At 40.5% G+C, this 23340-nt stretch overlaps 2 protein-coding genes and 1 non-coding gene across 3 annotated transcripts; 2 read left to right on the plus strand and 1 right to left on the minus strand.

Annotated features, from left to right (window-relative positions):
- Window positions 1–15208: 15208 nt before the first annotated feature.
- On the plus strand, window positions 15209–15280 carry TRNAW-CCA (transfer RNA tryptophan (anticodon CCA)). Its single transcript has one exon. It is a non-coding gene; the product is annotated as a tRNA-Trp (tRNA).
- A 5057-nt stretch (window positions 15281–20337) lies between these two features.
- Window positions 20338–20907, minus strand: LOC147892488 (uncharacterized). Its single transcript, XM_087387410.1, has one exon. It carries the CDS (start codon window positions 20905–20907, stop codon window positions 20338–20340), a length of 570 nt encoding a protein of 189 aa, XP_087243536.1.
- A 136-nt stretch (window positions 20908–21043) lies between these two features.
- On the plus strand, window positions 21044–21869 carry LOC147892489 (uncharacterized). Its single transcript, XM_087387411.1, has 4 exons — window positions 21044–21065; window positions 21277–21329; window positions 21414–21563; window positions 21684–21869. Exons 1-4 carry the CDS (start codon window positions 21044–21046, stop codon window positions 21867–21869), a joined length of 411 nt encoding a protein of 136 aa, XP_087243537.1.
- The last annotated feature ends 1471 nt before the right edge of the window (window positions 21870–23340 follow it).

Here is a 23340-nt window from a genome sequence, read left to right on the forward strand (position 1 = left end):
TTTTTCAAGAGATTTTTAAAAATATTTTTCTTTAGGAAACATGGTTTTTACACTTTTATTTTCACTAGAACTAGATCCCTTTATCATAAAAATATACAGACTAGTCACTCATTCATTTTTACACAACATAATTTTCTTATTTAGAGACATCCCTTTGTACCCCTGTTATTACCTTAAAAAAGTGTTGATTCCTTTAAGAAACATTTCTCATAATCACTCTCAATGTAATAATACTATGATATATAATTACTTATTAACACATTTATATCATATGGCAATATCTTTTGAGTGTTTTTATAGCATATTTATGGACATGTTTCTAAAGAAGTTTGAATTACTATAAATAAGTATTAACTTGGGCTTATATATCACTCTCATAAAATACATGTAATATTTAATACTATATATGAAAGATTTTCCAAAATATAACTCCATAGATGTGCTCAAATGGGGTGTTCCGATCAATTTGAGTGGCTGAATGACTATATTTGGACATTGGATATGAAAGTTATGTCACTTTTAAAAGTGTTGTCCAAGGTAGTTTCGCCAGCGAAACTACCTTGGGAGACTTGCTTCAAAGGGGTTTCGCTGGCGAAACTACCTGGATGGCTTGCTTCAATGAGTTTTCTTTGAAGAAACTCTTTCATGAAGATAGGTTGAGAGAGGGTTTTCAATGTCACCCCCTATTAAGTAAAAGTTGTAAGAAGGATCATAAGGGAATTTTCATAGAGAAGTCTACTCTACATGTGGGTTTCTTCAAAAGCCATCCCATTATGCTCTCCATTTCTACAGATTCACCTAAAGATTTTTGTATAAAATAGGCATTGCTATAATACTTTGCATATTTCTAAGTGAAACTATGTTTTCTTTTGATCGATTTTTGCCATATTTATGCATAGTTGGAAGCTTTTTTTTTCCTTCGCTCGGACGCTCGGAAGATTTCGCTCAGAAAATGCTCGTCCCCCGAAAATTCAGATTGGCATTTTTTAACAACCACTTTGCAAGCATGTGTTTAAAATATTATATACAAAACTTACATCTGTCTTTATAATACTAAATACGTTTTCAGGATTTCCAACTCCAAGATTTACTCTAGAATGGTTTTCGATTTCTTAACCTTTACATGTGTAATAAATTAGGAAACATAAGATATAGTTGATGGATTGAAACATTATAAATTGTATTTAATTTGCGCATATTATTTTACAATGCTTCTCATTTCCATTATGTTCTTCTTGTGCACCATTAAGATAGCTCTAACCTTTGGGATATATATTTTGTACTTCCAAAATATGAAGGAACTAAATATATGTCTTGTAATGAGGGTGACATCGATTAGTACTCATAATCATATCCAATGTCATGCATCCCTCCATTAATCATTCTTACCTTTCAAATCCCTCTTGTTAACACTTGTTATACTTATTCCTGTGCATGTCACCTTCTTGAAAAGTCCTATTTGATATAGCTCAAGGCCAAGAATGCTCTAGCACTTAGGCTTATGAAGAAGGAGATGGACAATACTAGCAGCTATCTCATTGTTGTTTGGAAAGAGACAAGGTATATGAAGGTAGATGAGAAGAAACTAGGGTATTTTCTCTCATGCAAATTGCATGCATTAGCAAATCAATTTTAAATGCTTATGGTAGACACATTAAAAAGAATAAATTGAATATAAGTACATATCCATAAGTTTTCATAAGCTTTGGCTAATCTATGCGTATGATCCATCTACTTAATTAATTATCATGAGTTGAATGAAATGTTTTATAGTGTCAACCTTTGATTTCCAAAGAAAGCATTACATTCCACATACTAGAATTATGTAGCTTTACATGAATTTCTCACATATCTTCTCACTATTGACAATGTCTACCATTCTTGGAATGTTCCATCACGCATAAATCATCAAACAATACAAAAGTGGATCCTTTTCATATTGTCAAGTGCATATAGGTATGTTCTCAACTTAGAAGGTTGATTTACAATGGAGAGGTCCGCATGATTTACTTATTTAATGCTAATAGCTAATAGACCATTTTGTTCAACATTCCACACCTAATTGGAATTTATATCACGACTTTGAATAGATATGTATTCCAATGCACCTTCATAATCTAGAATCAAAATTTATTGCTAGTATTTTGCTACCTAGTCCAACATTTCTAAAACTCTTTGCATCTTTCCCTTGAAATAGGATCAATAGAAGGTTAATTTTTACTTGAGGATCTTAATGTCTTTCTTGGGTATGTATTCCACATATATCAAGCTCCTTAGTAGAGTGGGCTTCAACAACTCGTGAATTTATAGTCCACTCACCTCCTACTATTTAATGCCTCCATCATGCTTTCATTAAATGGGGAATTAATCCTTGTAGTTTATAAATTGATGTATACAATAGACAATTAGCACTCTCCAATGAAGAAGAAAAGTTTTTCTTGTGGTATACCTCACTTGGTCACCCTCTCTATTTGTGCCTTGATTTTGCTATGAATATGAAAAGGCTTATATACAACACTCACCTAGATCCCATTATCAATCTCTAATTTTGTAAGGTTGAGTGGTTGGAAACCATATACAACCATGGTTAATGCATATTGGTCCTAATTATTACAAATTCCATACCATGGTTTATCATATTATTGGGTTGTAGAAAGGGATATAGGTCTTTCTTCTTGGCCTTTGTAAATTCGTCATCTTTACTCAACATGCTTAATGAGATGCAATTGTATGACATTTTTTGTTATTTGATATTAACTTCATTGCTTCACATGTTTTGTTAAAGCTTCCTCGAGAAGTCCCTCATATCATTTTTACCTTAATTAAAGAAATAATCTCATCCTTACCTATCTTGTTCTAGCCTTCTCAAAACATTATTGGGACAAATTGATGTGATGGGTCAATACCAAGGATTACAAGGTATATGTGTGCTTGTGTTTGTGTAGGTGTGGGGGTTAAAGGTCACTGTGCCTTTACCCCGGTTATGTACAATACTCAAACACATATATAAATGAATGAAAAAGAAGATTAGGGTGTTCTGCACCCACCAAAAACTTGTATGGCTCTCTGTTTCTCTCTCTCCATCTTCCGTTCTACTTCCTTGAGAGCACTCTCAACTGGTATCAGAGCCCGGGTGATCTAGCTGAGCATGCGTGAATGCCTAGAAGCTCAGCAACTCTGTGGGAAGCTTTGTGGGTGACTTTACTTGCATCCGAGTGCGTAGAGACCTTGAAGGAACCTTTGAAAAAGTCACTTTGGTTTTGCGAAGTGGTTTTGAGAGCCTAAGCTTGGAAACACCTTCATTCTTGAATTTGGGATCATTTCGTTGGATTTCTGACTCACTGTGTTAGTTTCAATGTTTTTCTGTCCGGGTGTTGAAACTCAAGTTTGGAGCAACCATTTGCAGATATGTCAATTCCGATGGACTCAGGAGGTCCTCAAACTTCTATGTTGCTCATCATTCACACTCCGGGGGAGTTTACAAACCTTAAATTTTGCCTCTCTGATATGCATTTTTCATTCTAAGGTTTTGAAACCTTAGATTTATGCCACATGGCAGTGGATAAGTGTTGATTCCCATTTCTCACTCATCAGTTGGGATTTTGGAGTTCCAGCAGAAGAGAGATATTTGTAGATTGTGTTGCTGAGTCCGATTATGCACTGGCGCCCATATCCATAGCTTTGCACTTGAATGAATTTAATATCATTTTCAGTCAGCTTCAAGCTCAAAAGTTGAATTTCGATGCAAAAATGAGGGCAATATTTCTCTTATGCTCATTACCATCCTCATGGGATACTTTCCGTACTGCTATCAGTAACTGTGCACTTGGTAGAGTATTGAACTTTGATGATGTGGTTGGTAGCTTGTTGGCCAAGGAGATTAGATGGAAGTCAATGGAAGGCAACAAGCAGGATGTAGCCTTAAATGTGCAAAGGGGTAGATCACAGTCCAGGGGGAAGTTTCAAGAAAGAGGAAAGTCCCATAGCAAGTCCAGAGCATGAAACATCGAGTGTCACTATTGTGGCAAGAAGGGCCACATGAAAAAGGATTGCTACAAGCTTAAAAGAGAGCAAAACGATAAGAAAAAGAATGCAAATTAGGGTGCAAATAAGAAGGAAGAGAGTCCAAGGGAGGACAAAGGAAAAGTCAAGATCGAGGAGATTAATGCAGTCACACATGATAGTGACAATGACATTCTCTTCATGTCTAGTTTATTTGCAGAGTTGGTTACCACTTCAGATGATGCATATTCCCAGGATTGGATTTTGGATTCTGGTGCTTCATTCCATGTTACTCCCCATAGGGAATGGTTCTCCACTTATGATAGTGGAAAGATAGGTTGTGTTCATCTTGGAAATGACTATGCATGTGACATAGTGGGAGTAGGTGACATAAAGTTTTTTTTGCAAATGGGTCTGCATTTATTTTGAAAAATGTGAGACATGTGCCTAAGCTGACCAAGAGTCTCATTTCAATAGGTAAGCTAGATGATGCTGGTTTTCAGACCATCTTTGGTTCTGGGAGTTGGAAAATTTAGAAGGGCTCTATGCTTTTGGCCAGGGGTGCCAAGTGTGGGACTTTGTATCCCTTACATGTATTAGGGGTGTTTGATCATGTTGTTGCAATAACTGAGCAGCCAAGCACTTCTTTATGGCATTGCTAGTTGGGCCATATGAGCCAAAATGGGATGAAACTCTTATGCCGTCGTTTGGTTTATGTACCACATTTGAGTTTCTCTGATTTTGAATTTTGCGAGCACTGTCTCTATGGGAAGCAGACTAAATCAGCCCATAACGAAAGAGTTTAAAAAGCTTGATTTGGTGCATTCAGACGTATGTGGTCCCATGCCTACATGGTCATTAGGCAGGGCTGAATACTATGTGACATTCATTGATGATGCAACTAGGAAAGTGTGGGCTTATGCTATAGCTCGAAAGAGTGATGTGTTCTAGGTATTTCAAAAATGGCTGGCCTTGGTTGAGAATCAGTCAGGTAGAACGCTTAAATGCCTATGGACTGACAATGGTGGAGAGTATCTCTCTCATGACTTTCAGCATTTCTGTCATACACGTGGGGTTAAGAGGGAGCTCACATCCCCTCGTACTCCAGAGCAAAATCCAGTTGCAGAAAAGATGAACTGTACCATTCAAGAAAGGTTGCAATGCATGCTTTCCAATGCAAGTCTTTCTAGTGGTTTTTGGGCTGAGGCAATGAAGACTACAGTGCATGTGATCAATAGATCACCTAATAAGAGTTTGGATGGTGGTATTCCTGAAGAGGCATGGAGGGGCAAGAAGCCCTTTTACTCTCATTTGCGTATATTTGGGTGTGAGGCATATGCACATGTGCCAAAAGAGCTTCGAAAAAAGCTAGATCCTAAGTCTAGGAAATGCATCTTTCTAGGTTATGGTGAAAGTGGAGAGATGGGCTATCGTCTCTGGGATCCAGAAGCAAAGAAGATCATACGCAGCCATGATGTAGCCTTCAATGAGAAGAAGATGCATAAGGCACCCATGGGGATGTGGAAATGAGGAGAATCACTTTCTAGGACATGAATTCACCTGTATATGTTGATAGACAGCAAGCTGTCCATGCACCAAATGTGCAAGAAATGGTACCACCAAGTAGTCCCACAGGTATACAATCAAGGGTAGATGATGGATCATCTATTGGTGGAAATGATGAACCAAATGTGGCTGATATGCAGGTGGGACAGCAAGCTGAAATGCCCTTGAGAAGATCATCTAGAGTGTCTAGACCACCTGATAGGTTTGTTCTAGGGGTAGACTATGTGATGCTTACTGATTGCGGGAAGCCTTCTTGCTACAGAGGCTATGATGCGCGAGGATCAATGCAAGTAGGAGTATGCTATGCAATCAGAGATGAGTTCACTTATGAAGAATAAGATGTGGGACTTGGTTTCTTTGCCACATGGAAAGAAAGCATTGCCATGTAAATGGGTCTACAAGATGAAGGTCACAGGTATGTGCCTAGGTACAAGGCCCGTTTGGTCGATAAAGGATTCAAGCAAGAGAAGGGTGTGGAATTTGATGAGATATTCTCTCCAGTTGTGAAGATGACCACACTTAGATGCATGCTTGGACTAGTGGCAGCAGAGGATATGGAGCTTATGCAGATGGATGTCAAGACAGCTTTCTTGCGTGGGGATCTGCATGAGGAAATTTACATGGTGTAGCCGGAAGGCTTTGAAGAAAAGGGCAAAGAGCATTTAGTTTGCAAGCTGAAGAAGAGTCTCTATGGTCTTAAGCAATCGCCTAGAGAATGGTATCAGAAGTTTGATGCTTTCATTCGATCCTACGGTTTTAGAAGGAGTGAAATTGATCACTGCCTCTATACTAAAAGGGCTAAGGATAATAACCTGATACTCCTGGCACTATATGTGGATGATATGCTATTGGCTAGCAAGAATACTTATGAGCTAGATGCATTAAAGGCCAAGTTACATGAGGCCTTTGATATGAAGGATATGGGACTTGCGGGTCATATTCTTGGTATGCACATCACACGTGATCGGAGTAGGAAACTCCTTTCGCTTTCACAGAAGGAGTATGTTACAAAAGTATTGCAGCGTTTCAATATGGAGGGGGGGAAGGCAGTGAGTACTCCATTGCCTCCATATGTGAAACTGAGTCATACAGATAGTCCCAAATCAGATGAGGAGAGGGCCATGATGGCCAAGGTTCCTTATGCATTAGCGGTTGGGAGTCTTATGTATGCTATGATAGCTACTAGACCAGACATTGCATTTGCAGTGGGAGTTGTTAGCCAGTATATGGCTAATCTAGGAAAGAGGCATTGGGAGGCAGTTAAGTGCATCATGAGGTACATGAAGGGTACCAAGGACATGTGCATCTGCTTTGGTAGAGGAGACATGTGTGTACTTGGGTACACAAATTCAGACTATGCAGGGCATGTGGATAGTAGGAGATCCACTTTTGGTGAGCTTTTGGTTATGTGTTCACCTTTGTAGGTGGTACAGTGTCGTGGATGTCTTGCGCGCAGAAGTGCATTGCTTTGTCTACCATAGAGGCTGAGTATGTTGCAGCCACAGAGGGTTGCAAGGAGGCGATATGGCTTGATCGGCTAGTGGGAGATTTGGGGATTCATACAAGTGTACCGACATTGCATAGTGATTCCATGGGTGCTATTTAGCTAGCACGGAATCCGGGTTTTCATGCAAAGACCAAACACATTGAGGTTAGGTACCACTTCATCAGGGAGGTACTTGAGGACAAGCGCATAGAGCTTGTCAAGGTTCATACAGATGATAACCCTGTAGATATGCTGACGAAGAGTCTACCTAGTCAGCGGTTTGAGTATTGTCGTGTATTAATGGGCATTGGATAGTATGCTCACTGTTGAAAGGCACATTATCCTTTAAGTGGGAGGTTGTGGGGATTAAAGGTCACTGTGCCTTTACCTCGGTTATGTACAATACTCAAACACATATATAAATGAATGAAAAAGAAGATTAGGGTGTTCTACACCCACCAAAAACTTGTGTGGCTCTCTATTTCTCTCTCTCCCTCTTCCGTTCTACTTCCATTGAGAGCACTCTCAGTAGGTGTGCCTGATAATGTGTCAATCAATAGGTTTTGATTGAGTGAATCTAGTAGTGTGGTGTGATTGAGAGATGTTTATTGAGAAATCAATGGAGGAAATAGTGAAACTTGGCTCGTATCAAGTGCCTATATATTGGCCTTCTCTCATGAATAAAGTACAAGCATTCTTTTGGTTGTTTCGCTCCCATCTTGCTGCTTAGCCATGTTCAAAGGGTTCTCTGTTGAGTCAATAAGGGTTCTCTACCCTAGCTTATCCCCCTTAAATAAGGATTTTGTTTTGTTTTGTGTGCTGAGTCAATAAGGGTTCTCTGCCCTAGGATGTCCCCCTTAAATGATTGTTAGTCCTATGTGTGAGTTTTACCTTGTTAGATCTATGAGAATTTCCCATACATAGTCATTGTACATTCTCCCAATTGTAAACCAAGAGCCATAACTAGATTGATCACAGGTTGGGGTCATGAGTGTTGTTACTAGATGTGAGCAAGCCATGAAGCTTTCCATGTACTACTGTTGGGGTGAGGTCATCAATTTGTGGGGGGAATTGTTGGGACAAATTGATGTAATGGGTCAATACCAAGGAATACAAGGTGTATGTGTGCTTGTGTGTGAACACAAGTGTGTATGTAGGTGTCACTGATGATGTGTCAGTCAGCAATAGATTGTGATTGAGTGAATCTATGAGTGTGGTGTAATTGAGAGATGCTGATTGAGAAATCAATGGAAGAATTAGTGGAGCTTGGCTCTCATGCATGTAACAAGTGCCTATATATCGACCCTCTCTCATGAATAAAGTACAAGCATTATTTTGGTTGTTCCACTCCCATCTTGCTGCTTAGCCATGTTCCAACAAATGTCTCACTCACCTTGCTCCAAATGATCCTTAGTCCAATTTCTAAATAGTCAAGCCCCTTATGATAAATTACATGCCATTTAAGTTTCCATTATAAATTATTGTCTTGAAAACCATCCTAATGCAAGCTTATCCAGTCATGCATTATATAATCAATTATATGCTTGACAATCATGTTGATTATGTCAAAACTATTTGGTGGAGAGTCCCTCCCAATCAACACCATTGATTGTCTTCATCTACTTTGTCAAGAGTTATTAAGGTGACTAGAGAAGTTCATAGTTCAAAATGAATAGATATTATATTGGTTTTCTTATGTGCATGTATGTGCCCAATATCTTATCTATACATTTTGTGGAAGAAAGTTTGTTTCTTCTTTAAGCTAAATACATAGCTATTAGGCATTATGTGGTACTCACTACTATAAGATTATCTTTGCATTCATGAAAAGCATAAAGAAGAACGTCCATAGGAAAGACTTGTTTTGCAATTTCTCAAGAACATTCTAAAGGGAGGGGAGAGAGAGGTAGAAAGAGAGATTTGGATTAGGGAGAGAGAGAGAGAGAGAGAGAGAGGTTTTGTTTCATGAAAACCTTTAAGACTGAACCAAACATGACAAAAAGTTTTGGCAATGCAGTCAAATTGTTAAGCTAAAACTTTGAGCGAATAGTTAGGTGTAAGAAAGATGCAAGATAGCAAAAAGCTTAAAGATAGCTATGAATACAAGACAACACTACAAAATATTCAAGATTTCTTATATGGCAGCTATTGAATAAGCTCATTAAAGTTGTCTTCCGCTTCCTTTTCATCTCCCAGTGTCAAATTTGAGTTTTGAGGATTAGGACAACCAAGCATAGGCTTTGGATGTGTAGTCTCATGTGCCATCCAACAACGAGTTTCAACACTCCTGTGCTCTCTTGCATTGCATAGCACTACAATAGCTTTGACATTATTTGCCATTGCAATGACTAGAACTTCCCTGTTAGCAAAGATGCCATACTCAATGTCATGCTCCTCCGTATATGCCTCTATTGTGTTGGTGATCACACGTCTTTTATTCTATGATAACGTCCTTGTAACTCTTGATTCTCGTATTGCCCCTCATTATCCTCAACTTCCTAAGCATTAGAAATACTTGGCATGGTTCACATAATGCTCAAACACACTAAAACTCTTATCCTTGCTAAGAAATGTCAACACAACAAATGAATCATATGCACTACTTGCAAAACTATCAAAGCTCGATATGTAGTTGACACTCCCTCTCAATATTCCTCAACAGCATCTTCCATTGCAAGCAATATCCTATGAGTCACAAACTACAAGCACATGGATTACTTGGAAGCATTCCATGTCATCCCATCCACACCATGTGTTGCATAGACTTCTAGATACCATTCATATACAATGTTACCACTGACACCATCAACCATCTGGTTGTCCTTATTTAATGAAACTTTTGGTGCCATGGATACAAACCTATGAGCTTTCCATTAGCAAGAGATACTGGAAACAAAATATTCTCTCTCTCTCTCTCTCTCTCTCTCTCTCTCTCTCTAACACACACACACACATGTACACGTGCGAGCGCATGCACACACACGTACACACACACACACACACATGCACATGCACATGCACACATGTCACACATGCACACAGACACACACACGTGCACACGTGCATACACACACACACACACACACACACAAAGGTTTTAAGGAAAGGTTTAGAGAGACTTTGTGGAAAAGAATGGAGAGAAAATGCCACAAAAAAGCCAAACAAGAGAAGATGGGTTAAGAGAAACACAATTGGTTTGGTAATTCGAAACATGTATAAGCAAGTAGACATCTTGAGTGAAGTTAATACAACCTTGGAACAACTAGGGTATAAGCAGATGCCTATGTTCACATTCAATTAAATATGGGCCATAGAGTTCAAGCATGTAAGTCTTGCAAAGTCCAGTGACTTGTCCAAGTGCAGAATTTGTTCAGATTAAAGAACAGTTGGGGTCAACAAAATGCATATAAGAACATGATAGCTCTTGAGGCGATGCCAATGACACATGCTACGACAATAAAGCTGTAAAAACCTCTATTATGCATGGCGTTTTTCATCACAATTGAATGCCAAAAAAAACTTATGCATCGTAAATGACAAGATGGATCAACAAAAGACAACAATACCAAGATTGGGGGCACGGTCAAAAGAGATAGAAAAATGCCATCAATTATCAATTACACTAATAGGAGTGTTACACATGGGTATGGGGGAGGGAAATATGATCACTTTGATTTGGGATTATGGCCTCATGATACAAACTTCATGATTGCATCATTTTCAATGTGTTTACAAAACTTAGAGAGGTTGGAAAGACATGAGAATGGTGATCTGGTAGAGGATGGCATGCTAAGATCAAGCAATGTACTTCTACATGCACTAAATTTGCAAAAGGCACTAGATCATCTCCAAGGTAAGCTCAATCAAAACATGTGTTTGGGTAAGATGGTGGTATCAGATGGTTGAATGCTTGAAAATTTGCAACTACAATTGGACAATTATGGATTTGATAATAAAAATTGCTACTTGCTTGAATTTTATCTCTCTTGATGGCACAAGGTACCTTCAAGATGATTCAACTAGGATTACTTATGGTGGCTCGTACACATGAACATTGATCAGTAAACTCTCTGAGAAGCTCATGACAAGCATGGACACTTTCCCACACCTAGTGCATCATTTTCAATTGTGTTAATCTTCAAAGGCCACTAGCATTCCTTAAATGCTCAACATTGCAAGGTCCTGATGTGGGGCTCACGAAGTAAATAGCACCTATGATTGAGTATTGAAAAAATATGGTGGAGGCCCTAGGAACTGGGAATGTGCAAGAAGATTCTAAGTGTTTATAGGTTTTTGGCCAAGCCTACACATGGTGAAGGAATATTTGTTGCAATGGATGACGAGGATGACTTAGAAGGGCTGGAAGAACTGGATGACCACTATTGTAGGCCTTCAAGCAAAACACCCAAAGATGCATTTAAGCTAATGGTGGATGTCAAGAATGGTGATTTTGTGCTTATGCAATTGCTAGACGTAATCTACCCAATATGGCTTGGAGTTGCACAAAGTGAGATAGATGCAAATAGGACATTAGAGAATTACAAAAAATATACTTTTACAATTTTGGACACCTATTTGCATTCGGTGAAATGCTATAGATAAAGAAGTGTAATCAGGGTGTTGGGATAAATTTGGATCTGCAATACAAAGGATCCTTAGTGATGGAAGACTTTAGATAGTGTTGTATTTGCATGGATGCATACGAGTGCTAAGATCCCCCAAAAAATAAAAATCCCATCAAAGCATGTGGCAAAGGCAAAAGAAAATCTATGGTTGTCCTCTGTAGAGGCATCTTTGTGATGTAACAAGGTTATGCAAGCCTTAAAAATGGTGTTTTATAAACACTGCCATTATGAGTATTTAGAAACACCACCAATATGAGTATTGGTGTTTTATAAACACCACCATTATGAGTATATAGAAATGATGTTTTATAAGCACCACCAATACGAGTGTTTTCGATCTTATATCATGTGGATGAATATTGCTAGTGTTAATCAACACGACCATGCCTTAAAAATAGTGGCATTTATAAATGGTGTTTTATAAACACCACCAATATGCATATTTTCAACCCTGATTCCTATGCCATGTGGATGAATATTGCTAGTGTTAATCAACACCACCACATTGCCTGAAAAATGGGGGTTTAAAGTTAATAGCATTTGTAATTCTAGAAACATACTATTTCATGGCAAGTTCCATATTAACAAAATTCCCAAAGTTAATGAGATTTTTCTTATTTGGGAATTTCCAAAGTATTTGAAAATTTCCAAGTTTTATAATATGGTGTTACAAGTATTGCTTCCTACACAATTACTACCGGGGATAGCTTCAAACTTAAAAATCGGTGAGCCTTGGCCTCTATGTCACACCTACATAGATGCAAAAGAAAGACTAGTGAGTTGCAAATCTCGGGTGGAGGCTGTATTTGGGTGGTTGGAGAAGAGAGAGTTTAGTGGAGCATTTTCTTTCATTGGCTATATGATGAGATTTTTGCATGGCTTTGTGGTGGCCAAAATTCCTTTTTTATAAGCCATGTAAAAAGGAAATTTCATTGAACTGTGAGGGACAAAAGCACATATAATGTGAGATGATCAATATTAATGAAAAAAGTGCCTAATTATGAGGATTCAAAATTTCTTTTGGCAACCGCTCCCTTGAGCAATGATTCATCTAGACCATGCATATGATGATTATATATGGCCATTTTATGAGCCTCTACATCAACCCTCTTAGCTCTTATGATGATGCTAGAAGTATCAAGCTTAAGAGGGGAGGAAATGATGTAGATCGACCCTTGGATCCATCATTGGGCCCCAAATTAGATAGATATCATGGATGTTGAGTCACAATAGGACTTGGAAATTGTCATTTCTATGTATTGGGAATGAGTAGATTCTCCCTCAAGTTGCTATGGCATGGAGCCAAGATTGTACAACCAAAGGTGAATGATTATGTCAATGTATGATCATAGGGTCATTTTATAGGTCATCGAATAGTTTAGGTTATATAATCAATATAACTTTTGGTTCATCATAATAACAAACCCTACATAGTAGTGTTTGTTTGGTCACAAGACATGATACCTTGGACCCCACAAAGAATGGAGGCCTTACCATGTGGCATTAGTGTGGCTTCCATCACTTACTTTTCTACCATTTGTGAAATATTTTATGGAGAGTAGGGGCAAGAAATATCACAACCAAAAATCTCCTTCCACCTCCACATTGGAAACTTCCCCAATTTTAGGATAAACTACCTAGGTTTTAAGGCCTAACACAAATAGCTTGGGTTGAGGGCCACTATTCGATCTCTCTCATTTCTTCTTTTAAATGGAATCATGAATATAGTTCTTGGTTCTTATGGAGATATTTCCAACTCTTGTGTATTTGTTACAATATAGACATGCGTATTCTTGATGAGGTAGACCTAACTCTAGATCCTAGATTTTAATAGATTCTAGTATCAACATTAGTAGTAGATGGGGGAACTGCTTAGACCTACCAACCGCATTATTTGAGGTCCTAGATCACCCACAATAAGCATTCAAAATGGACTTGCACATGTTGTTGTAGAAAAAGGGTTTTAATATATAAATCTTATCCATTCTAGTTATTTACAAATGTTTCTCCCCTTGATCTCCTTTTCATGAGTAACAAAGTCTTTAATTCAGCTTGAAAGCGGACATAATCATTTCAGCATTCCATATCCAAGATCATATCTCTTATGGTTGCCAAGTTAGTTCTAATATTAGTCTAACGTACAACATTGTGCATCCTAATTGCAACCATAAGCACATGCTAGCAAATTGTCCCCCCACTAATAGGGGTTGTGTAATGGAACATGAGCTATTTTAACTACCAAGCTAGAATATCTTTACCTATCCAAGGTAAAGTCGTGCAACATGCAGTAGCAAGCTAGATTCATGGCTCTACCAATATGCGCCTACATGGCTTATGCATCATTAAACATACTATATGATGCACCCCAAGTTAAAGCAGAATTAGAACTTGTAGATGTGAACAAAAGTTTTGATTATAATCCCTATGGTAGTGCATATTTCACAATGAAGGAGTGTGCTAACCAGGTGGCAAGACAATGCCCCTATCAAATGAACCCAAAGAATGCATATCTTGTGAAGGAAGAGTCATGAGTCTTGTTTGATGCTAACTTTATACATGAAATAGAGAACACACATATTGGGAGCCGTTCATCGTTATATTTAAGGTCTTTGTTTGCTTGAAAAATGTGAAAATACCACAAAAGGATATGACTCCCCTATATCATTTATTGAGCATATCTTGGAGAGGAAAGCTGGTGGATTCGTAGAGTATGATCAATTTTTTTATCTAGGTGGGCCTCAGCAAGAATTTTATGTTTGAGAAGCGATTTCAACGTCCTTAATATGCTATTGTCCAAGAGTATATGTTATAAACTTAGTAAAAGAAGCTATATTACACATACAAAATCATAACTCTTATTATGACAACACATAAAGTTTATAATATGTTATGAGTTGGTGCAACACCAACTTCCATGTTACGGTAGTCTTGAAACAAGTCATTTATGAACTTGTTTAGTTGATGCTCTATTCATGCATTTTGTAGGTTTCAGATCCATCCAAATTTGCTTTTGCTTACTCCTAAGAAACTGTCTTAATTTAGCAATTTGTGAATACAAATCAAGTACATAAATCCTACTCTTTAATTGCAAAAATAAGCTGCGCATGCAAGGTTTCTTCCAAGGTTTTAATTCAATAACGAACATAAACCCTGAGATTCTCGAACTGCATATGCATACGACGAGATGGGGCACGAACGCTCAAGGATCACGCCATGAAGTTGTAAGGGTGCAAACATTCGCAGCTATGAGTGAACATATCATAGATGGTATTCGTCTCGTATGGGTAAAGGAACATAGGCGTGCGCTCGTTTGAGAATGTAATCTCGAATCCGGTTCTTCGGATGGCTATATGCATTGATGCAGTTCCTGTTCCTTAACTGTCCATTGTGCTGAGGAGTTCAGTAACCTTGCTTCCCGTTGTTCATGCGCGAGTGGAGACCCAATGATTTTGCCGAAGCCATAGCAGAATTCCAAAATGATGAGAAGACATAATACAATACAAGTTTCTACACATCCGAGCGACATCAAGGATCCGTGGCGCAATGGTAGCGCGTCTGACTCCAGATCAGAAGGTTGCGTGTTCGATTCACGTCGGGTTCAATTTTCATTTTTTCGCTTCCCATTTTTAACGTGGGTCCTGTATAGCACCCGTGTCAAGTCATCATGGATACTGTGTCAAGTCATCGTGTATAATGAGGCAAGCTATGTTTTAATTGTGAATCTTGATGCAAGATGCTTTTTTTTTTTTGGCCTACCACAGGGGACGCCTAAGTAAACCCGATGAGGTTTTGTAAAGCTCATTTTTGCGTGGGGTTGCCGCCATGTGGTCCCCACTTTACGAGTCAGATTTCGCCACTTGTTGCTATTTTACGGTTCAAATTCCGCCACGTGTTCCAGTCCGCATGCATGCATTGTTTGATATCTTGCATGCATGCGTTGCAATTCTTCTTTCTGCCAATCACTTTTTGAAGAGCGTCCCTTGTTCGTGCAATGTCAGTTCATAACCCTGCACATTGAACTGGTGATTCCAAGACCCCCCCAAAAGTTCGAGATCAGACGTGCGATGAAACTCGATTTAGAGGCGGCGATGGGGTGGGGGATCGCGCTCCACGGAGGATCGGGTAACATATCCGTTATGCCCTTAGAGGAGCCAGAAAATAACAAGGCAGCACTCCGTCATTGCCTCGAACTCGGCATGTCCGCATCGCTCACCTCTGGATACCGTTGAGCTAGTGGTCTGTTCCCCCTCTTTCGTTACTTGCTGCATTTCTTTGTACGACACGCAACTGACGACTCAGGATCCCTATTTTGCGCTTGCATGCTCTTCTTCATGCTACGAATGTTCCTGGTAGTACACATTGAATTCACGTAGTGTTGGAACTTCGTAATATTAGGCATTGAATGCACAGGTAGAAGCAAATTTACACATTCGTTTCCAAATGAGTGCTATGATAATTGAGAATTAGGGAGTGACGGGGTTGAGGTTGTAGGAATTCGGTATTGCTTCTGATTCTACTCAGAGAGAGAACATACAGAGAGCAAAACCTTTGTTACGTCATATTTCATGAATGAACGAATACATAGTTTACGAATCAGCGTGTCCAATCGACTACGCCTCTTCGTACCATAATTATTTACAACAATTAATAAAATGTTTATGAAGTTTTTGCATTACATTTCTACACACCCCCTTAATGCTAACACTATAACTATCTGAGTCTTTTTAAACCTAGATTATTACAGCAAGATTCATGTTTTGATGCGGGCACTGATTTTGTAAGAAAATCTGCCCACATCAAATCCGTTGGAGAGTGTTCCAATTGTAGCTTGTGAGACTCAACCATTTCTCTTATGAAATGGTATTTGAGATCCACATGCTTTGTCTTCTCCGAGTGCTTCGGATTACTTGCAAGGTAGATGCACGAGAGGTTATCATAGTAGATCTTCAGAGATATCCTTTGAATAATCTTCAATTCTTCAATCAACATTTGAATCCAAAGTCCTTCTTTTGTTGCTAATGCTACCGCAACAAATTCAGCCTCTGCAGTTGATAAGCTGACTGCTGTTTGCTTCTTTGATTGCCAGGTCACTGCTGCTCCTGCAAGAACAAAAGAAAAACCAGCAGTAGATCTTCTGGTATCCATTTCCCCCCCCCAATCTGAGTCAGACCAGCCAATAATCGATGTGAGAGGACTCAGAGTGGAGTTAGAAGAATACAAAAGTCCAAAATTTCGTGTAAACTTCAAATACTGGACCACACGAAGAAGTGCCTTCCAGTGTTTAAAACCAGGATTGTGCATGAATCTTGAGAGAAAATTGATGCTGTAGCAAATATCCAAGCGGGTGCCTGTGACAAGATACCTAAGTTTGCCAAGCAATTGACGATATGGAAACTGTGTCATGAACCTCTTGTCATGCTCGGATTCTGGACAATCTGTGAGTGACAGTTTGCAAGGGATGGCTAGTGGAGTGGTAGATGGTTTGATGTTTGACATGCCAAATTCGTGAAGAATCTCGTCAAGGAATTTTGTTTGGTGCAGGTGAAGGGTGCCACGAGTTCGATCACGGTTGACTTGAAGTCCCAGAAAGAATGTAAGAGGACCCAAATCTGTGATAGTGAATACGGACGCAATTTCTTTTATAGCAGTGGTTACAATTGAGGCGGAGGAACCGATTAGTGGAATATCATCGACATATAGAGCAACAATTAAAAATGAAGTAGAAGTGTGACGAATATAAATGTTCGGTTCAGAGAGGAGACGGTAGTACCCGTGTTGAAGCATGAATGTATTGAAGCGCTGGAACCACAACCGGGGAGATTGCTTTAGACCATAGAGTGAACGATGAAGTCGACACACATATTGAGGGCGCTCAGGATCAACGAAGTGTTGAGGCTGCTCCATATAGATCTCCTCAGGTAAGTCTCCATGAAGGAAAGCTGTTTGAACATCTAGGTGGTGAATCTCGAAATTCAGATATGTCGCCAGCGCCAGTAATATTCGAAACGAAGCCATGCGAAGCACAGGGGAGAATGTCTCGTTATAGTCCAAGCCTTCGACTTGGCTGAAGCCTCGGGCCACTAATCGAGCTTTGTAGCGTGCTATTGTGCCATCAGAATTAAGCTTGCGTCGTAAGATCCATTTGCAACTTATAGTATTCCGGTTTGATGGAAGGGGTACAAGCGACCACGTGCGGTTGGAAACGAGGGATGCATACTCAGATTGCATTGCGCCAAACCAATGAGACGAATCGGGACCTGCAAGAGCTTGATGTACCGAAATTGGACTTTCACCCTCCTTTCACCGGTAGGGAGAGAAGAAGTCGAAACGTCGCAGGTGGATACAACAGAGAAAGCATATTCAGGGACAAAGTGATGTGCAGCCAAAAGGGCATCGACCCGTTCTGTGGCGTGATAGAGATCGTTCAAGGAACGGGTTCGATGGGATGAAGAAGATGGCCGTTGTTCGATTAGGGGAGCAGGCAAATCGACATCGGAAGAAACACTTGCATGAGGCGAAATTGGTTGGATGTCAATTGGGTGAGCGTTTGCATGGTTGATGGACGTGGTAGAAGTACGGCGGATGGAGTGAGGGGTCTGTTGCCCGGATGGATGCCAAGGTGGTCGTGAATAAGGACTGACTCGATGGCCATGAATTGGTGATGGGCGTTGTTCTGGTGTGGGACTATAAGCCAATTGCCTGGAGGAGCGATGAGCTTTTGGAGTGTGAGATCGTGTAGCACTATGAGGCTGTGTTTCTGTTGGTTGTTGTGGTAACAGAGGTGTTTCTGGAGGGATAAGGCTCGGGGATGGAGGAGGTTGTGGGGGCACAGGTGGATTTGGTGGTGGTGGTGCCATAGGACCAGGTAAGATTAACGGAGTGGGAGGAGCCCGCCAAGTCACAGTTGTGGGAGGTCTTAGTCGACAATCAATTGATTGATTACGAGAAGAGGAGCGCATTTCAGACACACTGTGTGTTGAGACAGGATTCGAGGTACTCCCAAGAGAGGAGATAAGAGAGTCCTCATCAAAAATTACTGTGCGTGAAAAGAAGAACCGCTGACTTTGTGGGTCAAAGAGACGGAATCCTTTGACACCATGTGGTTCACCATAGCCCATGAAAATGGTTTTGATAGCATGATCACGAAGTTTATTTCTGTTTGCCACCGGAATATAGGCATAAGCAGGACAGCCAAAGATTCGAAGGTTGCTGTAGTTGGGAGGGGTGCCGAACCATAAGGTATGAGGGATAGCTGTCACACTTCGGTGGTATACACGATTGCGAATGTAACAGGCAGTAGATACGGCCTCCTCCCAAAATTGTGAAGGGAGGCCAGCGACTTTGAGCATGCTACGAGAGGAATTCATTAAGGTTCGATTGCAACGTTCAGCAATGCCATTTTGAGCAGGAGTATCTGGTACAGTTAAGCGTTGACGAATGCCTGCTTGTACGCAATATGACTTGAACTGGTGAGAAGTATACTCTCCACCGTTGTCAGATTGAAGGGTTAAAATTTTGTGTGGGAGTTGTCTCTCAACCAGATGATGATAAGCCTGAAATGATTGAAGCACTCTGTCGGAGGTCTTATCTTTCAGGAAGGAGATGACCGTGAACCGTGTATAATCATCTATAAAAGTGATGAAATACTTATTTCTTGTAAATGATCGTGAGGGTAGCTCACAGAGGTCTGAATGGATCAATTGTAATGGGGCTGTTGTTGTGGAAGAGTGTCGTGGGAATTTGGAGCTCGAAAGCTTCCCATAGATGCACCCTTCACACATGGACAGGCGACTTGATGAAGGTAGATGGTAATTCAGAGAAAGTTTCTGTTTGGATATAAGACGCATGGAATTGTGATTCAGATGTCCCAATCGATAGTGCCACAGCAATGTTTTTATAAGGGTAGGTCGAATCGTGATGGACGGAATAAACTTCCTGAGCAGGGGTAGGAGTACGACCTAAATAATATAGTCGTCCAATTTTCGGGCAAGTGACAGAATATCTCCGACCAGTGGGAAGTAAGTGATGAACCGTGCAGTGAGAGTGATAAAATTCAATTGAGGTGTCACGACTGGTAACTTTGCTGACAGAGATCAAGTTTTTTGCGATGCTAGGCACATAATAGACTTGATCAATATTAACCATATTTCCGTCAGAGAGTTCAATAGTGGCTTGTCCAACACCAATCGCCTTTTGAACTCCGTTGTCGCCAAAACGAATGTCGAATGGGGTTATCAATGGCTCGTAATTGTGTAGCCAATCCTGTCGAGAGGTTAAATGGCAAGTGGCTCCAGTATCTAGAATCCATGTCGAATTGCAACCTTCTGAATCGGTATGGGTAGCAGAAAAGGCTAGATATGCATCTTCACCGGATGAAGAGTCGGATGCGACGGATTGTTGATCAAGATCATCAGGAGTAGCGCTGGCTTGACTTCCGGAATCAGAGGCATAGTTGGCATACCGTGAAGTTGACCTCCTTTTTTTGGAAGGATTACGCCAGCAATCGCGTGTATTATGTGATTTGCTACAAATTCCACAGTGCGGCTTAAGAAGGCGGAAATTTTGATTATGTAAAGGCTTCTGCAGTCGTTTAGATGGACGAGATTTTGTGTGCGGACGGTATTGAAAGGTATTTTGCTTGTAACCTTTGTGATTGAATCAGGGCTTTTGATTTGCATACATTGCAAGAGATGAAGATGAAGAGGTCGTTTGGGTAATAGAATTACGCATTGCATGTTCCTGCAGAATTGCGGGGATGAGTACGGAAATGGTCAAGTTCACTTGCATAGTCTGTGTAGTAATAAAGGGCTGCCACGAAGAGGGCAGCGATGCAAGAAGGCAAATTGCTTGTACATTCTGTGGAAGTACAAGACCGGAAAGGGTAAGATCATCCATGGCAGATCGCCAGGTCTGTATGAATTGAGGGACATCGTCCGAGTCATTCATGTTCACCTTCATCAATTTTTTTAGATTGGCTACTTGTGACGATACGTCGGTATGTTCGTATGTCTGCCTCAATTGATTCCAGATTTGATTTGCGGTGGTCAGAGTTCTCACCGTCTGTTTTTGTGCATCTTCCATATAAAGGAAGAGTTCCAACCTGGCGCTGAGATCTTTGTCTTGCCAGGCTGCTAATGCTTGAGCATTTGCTGCCACATTTGGGTCAGGCATGGGTGTCGTTCCATTGACGACGTTAAGCAGGTATAGTTTTCGCAACAACAGCTCCATGGTCAATTGGCTGGTAATTTTTATCATTCAACCTATCGACCTTATAGGTTCGAGAAGGGGGAGTGGGTTGTGCCATTGTGCCAAACTGTCGCGATCAGATGACACGGCTACCTCAGCCTCAGGGGCTTGACTTGGCATGGGTTTGGCTCCTAAACACGGTGTGATACCATGTAGGAATTCGGTATTGCTTCTGATTCTACTCAGAGAGAGAACACACAGAGAGCAAAACCTTTGTTACGTCATATTTCATGAATGAACGAATACATAGTTTACGAATCAGCGTGTCCAATCGACTACGCCTCTTCGTACCATAATTATTTACAACAATTAATAAAATGTTTATGAAGTGTTTGCATTACATTTCTACAGAGGTTGTTACTCGGGCCGGTGTCGAATGTATGCATTTGAAAGCAGGGTTTCTGGTTTGGTGATTGAATGGATAGGCTCCAAATTAATTGCCACAGTTCTCTTCTTGGTTTGCCTAAAACGGGGCTTGTGGATGACAGGTGCGGGCGCTTGAGGATGACCCAATGTTCAACGCAGGCAAAGGGTCTGTTCTGACGGTTAATCCAGTGTGGCTTGCCAGACTCGTAATGGAGAAAACTCCGCATGTTTGCCTGGCATTCCATGGAGCTGAGGAATTTGGGCAACAGCAGGTGTGATGAAGAGCTCCACTCCTTCCGCATTGTTGTAGAGCATCTCCGATTCGGCCTTTCAAATTATCTCGCTTGCCTCATTTCTCTTTTAGAAAATTATCATGCATGAATGAGATGCAGCAAAACCGGGGAGCTGAGACAACGTTGCTTGCAATTCAACGAGTATTGCATGCTGAAGTAAGAGCTGTATTGGAGCCGTGGAGGAAATTAGGCTACATAACAATGCAAAATGTGAGTCCGCTACACAGGAACGGTCTCACAATTCTATGGACACAAGCAGAAACACTTTTGGTCGTGGTAGTGTGATACAGAGTTCATTTCATATTTTTGTTTTGTCCTTCTTTCCTTCTGTTTCGAACCTTTCGCTTATGCTATTGGCCGTGTTTCGTATAGAAATGGTGAAAAGCTACGGGAAGGGAGCGAAGACTTCCCCACGAGCTGAACTCACGTAATGGTACGTCCAACAAGCCGCGGGTCTTGAGATTTCTGTTTTGTATAGTCGTTTGCGCATGTACCTTGAGATGTCGGTGTTTTGATAGATATTCGTGACGCCCATTGAAAGCAATTGGAGGACTTGGGTGATGAAACGACCTCTTGCAATGGTATAATGTCTGCATGTCAAATTTTGGCATGCAAACGTAGAGGCGATCGCAGATGTTACAGTTCATCCTGAACCGACAAAGCCGTAGTCATATATATTGTATGCAGAGGCTTATGCTTTCACAACTCCCTTGATGGCCAAGGAAGTGCACGCACTAGCGAGCCCGCAATTGTTCGCAATGTGTATTGCACTTTCGAATTTAGTCAGTTGCTATCCCAACTTAGTTGTAAGCTGCATTTTTAGACGCACTTAGACGTAGAATTAATAACAGTCGAACCCATCGTAGCAGTAGGCGCTTCCAAAGTCACGAAGGGAAATTCATTGCGACGGCTTGCGATTCTTGTCCTTAGCGAAATCACCTCATCGTATCATAAATTCCTCATTTTTTTAAGTGACTTTTTCTTGCTGTCTATCGTATTTGGTTGCGAATTATATAGAACTACTAGAAGGTCACCACATACGCTAGTGAGTTACAAGAAGCTAGCGTTGGTATACATTCCTTCTCATGCGGTCTTTCCAGAGAGTTTCCGGAAAGGAAAGATACGGACCAGTTTGGTAACCGACGATGAGACCCCAAACGAGAAGCATTTCTTTGCTGTATATAATAGTTATCGGATATGCGTTGTTGCCTCCGTTTTGTGTTCTCTTCTCGCTGGCTGTCTTTCTTCCTGTTTGCAAGATTTCGTGAAGAACAATTATGTCGCAAGCAGAGAACAAAGTTTATGAAGATGATTCTGAAATATCTGGAGACTCGACGATGGACACCAGTAGTGGCGAATTTGAACGAGGTGCGCTGTTTTTCTACTTTCCTTTCAAACTTCCGTTCCAAATTCCAACTTCTCTTTCACAAGCTTACATTTATCGGCGATCTTTGCAGGAATGATGAGCATGGCGGAATGTGGGAATCTTGCCAAAGCTAAAGCACTGTCGGATCATCGAGGTGAAAAGTTTTTTCTGTTCGAACTTGGGCCACCCACGTTTTTCATCACATTGTCCGCTGCCAAGAAGCATTGGGAGCCACTGGTGTGATGCTTGCAAGAACTTGACACCAAGAAAAATGTTGACCAGCCAAGCTAAGCAACTGCCGACCTACAGCAACTAGTTCAGGCAAAATCGATGACAATGGTACAATATTATGTACATAAATTTAGAGCCCTGAAAACATTGTTACGACAA

The sequence above is a fragment of the Dipteris shenzhenensis genome, chromosome 16, assembly GCF_047967505.1.
Source record: "Dipteris shenzhenensis isolate YYH24624 ecotype China chromosome 16, Dip_SZ_1.0, whole genome shotgun sequence".
NCBI classification, from domain to species: Eukaryota; Viridiplantae; Streptophyta; class Polypodiopsida; order Gleicheniales; family Dipteridaceae; genus Dipteris; species Dipteris shenzhenensis.

Coding starts and splice junctions, on each gene's coding strand:
- LOC147892488 (XM_087387410.1), bottom strand. CDS start 20,907: ATGGAGCTGTTGTTGCGAAAACTATACCTGCTTAACGTCGTCAATGGA.
- LOC147892489 (XM_087387411.1), top strand. CDS start 21,044: ATGGGTTTGGCTCCTAAACACG. Junction 21,330..21,413: donor ATTTGAAAGCAGGGTTTCTG/GTTTGGTGATTG, acceptor TGTGGATGACAG/GTGCGGGCGCTTGAGGATGA. Junction 21,564..21,683: donor AGGAATTTGGGCAACAGCAG/GTGTGATGAAGA, acceptor AATGAGATGCAG/CAAAACCGGGGAGCTGAGAC.